Genomic DNA, 8,306 nt, shown 5'->3' on the forward strand with positions numbered 1-8,306 from the left:
ACCTGAGCTTCCCCTTCAGAGAGAACCCCATCACCATCGGTGTCCAGCTCCGGATGGGTCTGCAGCTCGGTGACTGAGACCCTGCAGGGGCACGGGCAGAGGCCCAGAGAGGTAAGGCCCACTGGCTCAGGGGCCCGCTACTCCCCTTCCCCGTTCTGCCCCAGAACTTATTTTAGGACCTCAAAGGGACAGGCATAGAAGTTGGGAGAAGTGAGCTCTGGGGTTGGGGTTGGAGTAGGGCCCAGTCTCGTCTCCTACCCAGTCCTGAAGACCCCATAGCCCTCAAGGGTCTCAGAAGAGACAGAGACCCCATGTTCCCACAGCCCACCCTGCCCTCAGCCATTAGCCTGGGCCAGCCAGCAAGGGCAGGGCCACGGTGGCACTGAAAGGGGTCTGGCTGTTGTCAAAGTGACCCAGGCCACAGAATGGGCTTAGGAAAAGTAATGGGGCCCCCCAGCTATCTCACCTGGCTCCTTGGTGTTGCGGGGGTGGTTTCCCTCATCTACCCTCAGATTTTTCTTTACACTTGAGTAAGCAGAGGCTTGTCCAGAATTGGTTTAGGACTAGCTAAGGACTCACGCCAGGGAGGTGGGGCTCAGGCACAGGATAGCGGGAGGTGGGAGGAGGGAACCCCAGGCCCAGGGCAGGACAGACAGACTCACGCTCCATCCTTATCGTCGTCCAGCTCCTGGAAAGCACTGGCTGCCAGCTCCTGTTCCCGCTGGGCCTTGGAGGCAGCCTGCTGCTCTGTGGAAGAGCCAGCTCCATCACCCGCCACCCTGAGGCCTGCCCTGCCCCGACACCCCGTGTGGCCCACTGGTGTGCGAGGCCCTACACTGGGTGCCATGTTGGGCCAGTGTAGAGCACAGTCCGGGGATGGGAGCCAGGGGACGCCAAAGGCCGGCCAGGGTAGGGGCCAAGGCAGAGTCGAGAAGTGCCAGATAGTGGGGAGACTGAAGCGGGGAGTTAAGAGATTTTGCAAGCATGGGGGCTGGGCTCAAGAACACCCTAGGACTTTGGGTCTGAATAAGCAAGGGGCTGGCAAACGCCATGCCAGGGTGGGCGGGACATCACGCATAGGTCGGCCACGTCCAGGAGGCCCCCATGAGAAGCAGCCCATGTACCCCATATGGGCCCGCTCTCTGACACAAGGGTCAGGATGGAGACTGGAGTCTGGTGTGGCCAAGTCAGGAAGGCTTCCTGGGGGGCTCTGGGGAGTCCCAGGAAAAGAGAAAGCCAGCCGCACATGAGAGGGAACTGGGCTATGGCCAGCAGGGAGAGGCCTGCAGCTGTGCCTCTGCTCTGACGGTGCCTCCTCTACTGGCCTCATCCCCACCTAGTCTGGCTGGAGGGGACAGCAGCTCCGGTGACCAAGCTCAGAGCGTACCCCGGACCTCAGCTCAGCCATCTACGATGGGGTAAGTGGGACTTCCTCTGCCACGCTGCGGCTCAGCCTGGGGATCCCACAGCGCCCCAGCAGAGCAAGCCGGCACTGTAACCTCTCACAGACAAGGGCGTGAGGCTGGCTGGCTGCAGGGACCTGCCCAAGGTCACCCAGCTGGCGAAGGGCAGAGCCGGGGCAGAGCCACAGAAAGGTTTAGGTCAGCCTCCACCGGGATGAACAGAGAGACTTTCCAGCACCGGAGAGGAAGGCAGAGCTTGGGGCGGCTGTTTGAGTAGCAGAGCGAGTGTGATTCTAGGTGGAGGGAAGGTACCAGCTGGACACCACCCGGGAAAGAGGGGACATAACAAAGCCCGGGGTCTCTGAAGAGCAGCAGAGGGTGGAAGCCAGAGTCTGAGGGCAGAAACAGCCTCTGCGGAGGGAAGGAGAAAGGGAGTCTACAGGTGCCACTGGGATTCTGGACTGGAGGCGCCTCTGCTCACCTGCCCCAGGGCCACAAAGCTCCAGTCTGCTTTCAGGGAGTATCCAGAAGCTGCCCACTTCTCTCTACCTCTGTACCCCCTACCCTGGTCCCAGCCCATCGCTTGCCTGGACCAATGTGGTCCGCTCCTCCCTGGTTTCCTGGCTTCTGTTCCGCCTCTGCTCAGAATCCTCTATGGCTTCTACCTCACTTGCAGTGAAAGCCTAAGTCCTCCCCATGATCCCCAACGCCTGCCTTTGTCTCCACCACGACACGCATACTCCCTCTGTCCAGCCACACGGCAGTTAGCTGCTCCTTAAAAACCAGACATGATGCGGCCTCAGGGCCTTTGCACCTGTGCCTTCTGCCGGCTCACTCGTCCTTCAGCAGGCAGGGGCTCTCTCCGTCTCGATCAGTGCTAAGCTAGTGGCACCTAGGGTGTGCAGCCACTCCATATACACTGGGTGACCTACTGGATTACAGATTCTGAGAAACGAGGGCAGAGAGAGGAAGGGACAGAGAATGCAGCAGGTGCCCAGGGAGACGGAAAAGACCAGCAGTGCAGACTCAGAGACGGGCTGCCCACAGCTCCTGGTTACCAGCCCATCACCAGGGCCATGTTTCCCAAATCCTGCAATGCTTGGTCCTTTAGCTAGTCTGGAGTGGGTTTCTGCCCCACCTCGCCCTTCTAGCCTGCTGCCCCAGGGTGACCCCCACTGGACAGACTGAGGCCGAAGGCCAAGGCTTCCGATTTCCCAGAATGCAAGTATAACCTGCCAAGGGCAAGACAATGCTGGAAGGAGCACAAAAACCATCTTCAACCAACCAAAGTGATACTAACTGCCAAGGCAAAGAACAATTCGGGAAGATAAAAGAACTTGGAAGCACCTGGCAAATTTGGACATCTGATCTGATGAGAATTTGTGAGACAAGGGAGAGAAAAATCAAAGCCCCAGGTGGAGAGAATGGGAGAGCCCCCCCACCTCATAACTATGCTATGACCCTGGCAGGGGCTGTCCCCTTATAGAGGCTGGACCAGAAATCACGCAGCCTGTGCTCACACCTGAGCTTCCACTGCCTGACAGGTTGGAGGGACCTCCAGCCTTTGCTCTGGATTCAGGGGATCCCCCAATGGTTCTGTCCCCACGTGGCTGGCAGGAAGAAGAGCCGCTCCTCTCAAGAGAGAAAAAAAAAAAATCACTTCTGCTAGACTGCAAATTATTCCTCCAAACGACTTCTGAATACAATGACCGATGCACAGGGCAAGACAACTAGGTGCGTGGGGGTGCTGAGGTGCTGTGATCAAGTCAGGAGACATAGGAGCCAACAGGTCATGAGCGAGGCTCCCGGGGCCACCCCGTGACGTACCTTCCCACCGCTTCTGGTGCTGGTCTTTGGCCTCCTTCTCGGGCTTCTCAGCCTCCTCCTTCACCATTCGCAGCATCTCCACCTGGTCCTCCAGGGACTTCTTCCCGGCTTGTAGCTCAGTGAGCTTTTCCTGGGTGGGCAAGAGACCAGATGCCACTTCTCCTTCTGCCTCTACGCTACAGAGTGGCCGCCAGGTGACCTCTCCAAAACACACAACCCCCTGGGTCTCCCCCTCCCTGGGGTTCCCCAGAGGTCACTAGAGGGAACCCTGAACACCTCGATGTAGCCCCCACAAGGTCCTGCATAACCAGGATCACCTCGCCAGCCCCATCTGTGCCACACCTCTCTTAACCTGTAGGCTCCAACTACCCCAACATTTAGGTCCCCAAACGCTCTGCCTCCAGTTCGTCACACGTGGTTTCTCTTTTTCTAGAATACTCTGCATGGCTAACTCTGAATTATTCTAAGATCTGAGTTAAGATAGAGGCCTTCTCCAGAAGCCGTCCCTGCTGCCTGCCCCCACAACAGGTAGGGGAAGGAGGGAGACTGGGGCACAAGTCTCCTCTATGCCACATAACCCCAACCCAGATACCCCTTTTCCCAGTGGCCCTGGGTGTCACTTTGTCACCTGTCCCTCTCAGTAGACATAAGCCCCTGAGGCAATTCCAGGTCTGCTTCCAGTCTCATGCCCACTATACCACACCCCCTGGGCCTCTGTGGATATTGCAAGAAGGAATGAGTGTGCGTGTGGATGGGGCCCCAAGCTGGAGGGTCTTAGCCCAAGCCCCGCCATAGGATCATTTTCCTCCTATGACCTTGACCTCCACCTCAGCCTGGCCTGCTCCCAGGATCCTCCTACTGCCCCAGGAGGGCAAAAGTCACTTGGAACCAACCTCACTCCATGGCTCCCCCACTGTCTTCTGAACTCAGAAAAGACTTCACTGCATCTCCACCTCTGAACTCAGGAGGGGCCTCACCAGCCAGGGCATGGAGGTAAGAAAAACCCAGAACCTTCCCTGGGCAGAAAAACAGAGCTGAGCCCTCCTATGGAGGATCTGGCAAAAGTCCAGGAGCAGTGTTGAGGACTCTGACCTGTCTAACAGCCCAGGGGGTGGCAGGCAGGGGAGGAAGAGACACATGCCTAGGCACACAATTTCTTCCAACCTCTGCAGAACTCACCCTGTTGAACTAACCCGGCCCCTCTGATGTCTTGAATCCTCCCCCAAAACTGGGAGGTCACATGGTCATCAGCCTCATCTTACAGATGATGGCACCAGGGAACCAGGATGCAGAGAGGTGTCCCTCCCATTCTGGGATGCAGGAGGGGAGCTCCTCTAAGCCCACTTCAAGCTGCCACCCAAGGCCCTGGTCAATACCTGTGCTGCCCACCACCTGGTAACAACTTAACCAATGACTAAACAGCCAGTGGACAAATGAGTAAACCACAGCACACACAAACAGTAACTGGCCTAGGACTCCACTATTCAGGGGCATGTGTCAAGGCCACCCAACCTCACTGGCCCCTGACTCCAGGCCTCAGGGCCCAGACCATCTTCAGCCAGCCTCACAGGGTCCCTCACCTGCTTCTCCTCCCGAGCCTTCTTCCAGTCCTCAATGAGGATCTTCTTTAGGCGGAACCCCTCTCGCGTGACCTCTGCCATCTGTTGCAGTGTCTCTCTCTCCTTCCGGCCCTTCTCTCTAGTGTGGAGAGAACACACAAGCACCGCCAAGGAGGCCTTTAGGGCTCACCAGGTCTGCCTCTTCCCAAAGGGCTCAACCCACCTGCTGCCCGCCCCCTGTATTAGGAAACATGAAGAACAAATCCTTCTCCCCCCACTTCCCCGGGCTCTCTTGGCCTCAGAGCCCTTCATCCTTGTCCTTGAGAGGCGGGACAGCACTCAGAGTTCGCTCATTGTAGGCATCCAGGAAAGGGGCTAGGAAATGTCTGGATGTGGGGGTTAGAAGCTGCTCCCGAAAAGGGAAGAAAAACACAGAAATCCCAGACTCTCAGGCAAGAAGGCCAAGGGTTGTCCTTGACCTACCCTGTAGTTAAAAGATTTTCCATCAGGTGAGTTTTAAAAAGTGTTGGGATTTTCAGGTTCCCTAAAAAACGAATCTAGCCTGGCCACTTGCCCTTAACTGACAGAAGTCAAGAGACAAGTGTTCCTTCAGATGCCACAATACCCACCACGCCTCAGACTCAGCTGGCTTCTGCCGTTTATACTACTTGTCTATGGGCGTTTCAAGTTTTAGGTCCTGCCACAAGAGCATAGCAATGAAAAGATTGGAGTCTCAGGATCAATCAGCCTTGGTACAAGTCCTGGTTCTGATGTGTCCTAGCTGTGGGAACCTAGGGAAGTCACTTTTTATCCTAAACTTGAGTTTCCTCATCTGTTGAACAGGCAACAATTGCACCTGGTTCTGGACCAGAGATGAAGTGGCAATGTGGTGTTCATTCAAAAGGCACCTGGCAGAGTGAGCACTCGACACACAGAAGCAGAAAAGAGTGACACCTGGGTGGCTCAGTGGCTGGGCGCCTGCCTTCCACTCAGGTTGTGATCCGGGGATCCGGGATCGAGTCCCACATCAGGCTCCATGAAGGGAGCCTGCTTCCCCCTCTGCCTATGTCTCTGCCTCTCTCTCTATCTGTGTCTCTCATGAATAAATAAATAAATCTTTTTTTTTAAAAATAAGAGCAGAAAAGAGAAGGGCGCTTGGTTCACTGGGTGTAGTGAGGAAAGGGCTGGGGCGTGCTGTGGGGAGCAGCAGGTGCCAGCCACATACTTGCAGGTGTTCTCACAGACGATCCCGCTGTTGTACTCATCGGTGCCGTCACAGCAGTCTAAGAGCACAAAGCAGGGATGCGATGAGACCGGCAGTGGCTCCTCCCTACTCCCCCGCGACCACCTATTTCCCCAACCCCGGTGTGATCTCATTCACCACAAACTCCATCGTTGACCCATCTGGAGGAGATGTACAGGGGCTTGTAGCCAGTGTTGCTGCAGTGGAAGCTGCCATTAGGACAGGCGGCTGTACCTGTGGGAGGAAAAGAGTTTCTGGGGTGTGCTCAGGAGAAACATGTCACATCCACACACAGGCAGATCCCCGGCCACAGGTGTGCATAGACAGCCTGGGAGCGCAATCAACGCTGAGAAAGGGAAGGAAGGGCAGCTGCCTACCAGAGCCTGAAGTAAACCCCTCCAATGTCCACTCCTGCCTCTCCCCAAGGCCCTCAGAACAGGGCCTGGCCAACTGCTCCAGCCCTTGCCTCCACTTCTGTCTTTGTCTGCTTTTTGACCTTACCTTGTCTCCCATCTCAGGGTATTTGCACATGCTGGCACCTCCATTTTTAGCACACTTTAGGATTCAGGTGAGATCTCACTTCCTGACCCCCAGGCTGGGGCCAAGGGGATGGGGGACTTTTGGGGCTCCTCTAGGAGCTATGGCCTTCCTCACCAACCCACAAACCACTCGCTTCTATGCCTGCTTTCCCCCACTCAACCCAGAGCCATGTGAAGGCAGGGCTGGATTTGTCTTGGTCACCACCATGCGGCCTGGCATTTCCCAGGCACTCAAAACAACGTCAAATGAATGAATGAATGAATGAATGAATGAATGAATGAGTGAACAGAGAAAAACTCACCTGGCTCATCTGAGCCATCCTTGCAGTCACAGTAGTCATCATTGACCTGATCGAAAAGGATGGTGGCAGAGCCATCCAGGCAAGTGAAAGGCTTGGACTCGTCGTAGAAGTGATGGTCTGGGGACGGAGGCAAGCGGCTCAGCCCAGGGCCAGGAGAGGCCCGCTCAACCGAAAGGCAACCTCTGTCCCCACCTCGCAGCCGAGCATTGCCACCTTCCCTACCCAGAGGCCAGGAAACTGAGGCAGAAGGCCCAAAGCATCTATCCCGGGGGCCAAGTCGGCCCCTCCCACACCCTACCCTGACCTCCAGCCACCTCCAGTGGGGGACTCACTGGTGAGGGAGACGCCCCGGGGCCTCTTGACCTCCACGGCCCAGCACAGGGGCAGCAGCAACAGCAACAGTAACATCTCGCCGGAAGCTCGCAGACCGGAAACAGGTTCTGGGGAGGAAGCGGGCTGCGGGGAGATGTGCTGTGCCCCCACGCTGCGGCAAGAAAGGGACGCGGGTCAGGGGAGAGGGCTGCTTGCAGCCGAAGGAAGTCACCTCTTCCTCCAGCCAATTGGACTCTTCCATCGCTTCCCGGCAATGGGGGCTCACTTTGCTTCCGACACGGTGGGGGCTGGGGGAGGTGGTCTCCCCAGTCTTGCCCAGAGGGAGCCTCACTTTGCTCATATCAATGGTGCGAAGCTCAAAACCTCCACTCCCAATCCGGGGGGTGGTGATGAGCTGTCCGATTCCCGCCAATCGGCGGAAGGGGTTAACAGTCCCCCACTCTACGGACGAACACCCTCCAGCTGCCCCCAATAAGAACCTGGGGTCACCGCCTCCCCCCGCGCGCGCGATAGTTCACCACCTACACGAGGCTGGGGCAAAGGTCAATATCCACCGCGCCCCCCAGCCCAGCAGCCAACCGTTCCTCCTGAAAAAAGAAAGCGGAAGTCGGTGGGACCCGTCACTTCCGGCATCACGCCGCGCGTGCGGAGCGGCGCCTCAACGGTGCCATGTTGGGAGTGGCGAGTGGGGGAGGGGCCGGGCTGGACCCCAGGCGGCCATCTTGGATAGGACTGTGATGCCCTAGAGGGGCATCGTTCTCACGGTGCGCGCTTAATGGCGGCGCTAGGCTCCTCCATCTTGGGAGTGGCAGGTCCTACAGCCGGAAAAAAAGGTTCCTGAAAAATGCCCAGGAAACCCAGGGGAGTGGTGGTGGTGTAGGGAGTGCTTTAAAAAAAAACAAAGTGTGTGTGGCGGGGGGGAGGTGCCTGGCTGGCTTAGTCCAGGAGCGGGGCTCTTGATATTGGGGGTTGGTTGTGGGTTCGAGCCCCATATTGGGTGTGGAGACTACGCAAAAATAAAATCGTAAAAAAAAAAAAAAAGTAGGGGCGCCTGGCTGATTCTGACTTAGAGCGTGTGATTCTTAATCTCAGGGATGTGC

General features: G+C 57.0%; 1 protein-coding gene across 4 annotated transcripts in view; it reads right to left on the bottom strand.

Moving 5' to 3' along the window:
• Positions 1–7,884, bottom strand: part of PRKCSH (protein kinase C substrate 80K-H) — an 11,743-nt gene extending 3,859 nt beyond the window's left edge. For 3 of the 4 annotated variants that reach the window (XM_038567203.1, XM_038567201.1, XM_038567200.1), the window contains exons 1-9: positions 7,732–7,884; positions 7,206–7,357; positions 6,874–6,990; positions 6,171–6,266; positions 6,015–6,072; positions 4,811–4,928; positions 3,231–3,360; positions 663–747; positions 3–81 (exon numbers count right to left, since the gene is read on the bottom strand). In XM_038567203.1, coding sequence (XP_038423131.1) covers positions 3–81; positions 663–747; positions 3,231–3,360; positions 4,811–4,928; positions 6,015–6,072; positions 6,171–6,266; positions 6,874–6,990; positions 7,206–7,281 — 759 coding nt within the window. In that variant the 5' untranslated portion in view covers positions 7,282–7,357; positions 7,732–7,884. Of the gene's footprint in view, positions 1–2; positions 82–662; positions 748–3,230; positions 3,361–4,810; positions 4,929–6,014; positions 6,073–6,170; positions 6,267–6,873; positions 6,991–7,205; positions 7,358–7,471; positions 7,670–7,731 lie in introns of those variants that run through there. The other variant, XM_038567202.1, reaches the window with a different exon arrangement.
• Positions 7,885–8,306: the final 422 nt, after the last annotated feature.

Source organism: Canis lupus, chromosome 20 (assembly GCF_011100685.1).
Source record: "Canis lupus familiaris isolate Mischka breed German Shepherd chromosome 20, alternate assembly UU_Cfam_GSD_1.0, whole genome shotgun sequence".
Taxonomy (NCBI): domain Eukaryota; kingdom Metazoa; phylum Chordata; class Mammalia; order Carnivora; family Canidae; genus Canis; species Canis lupus.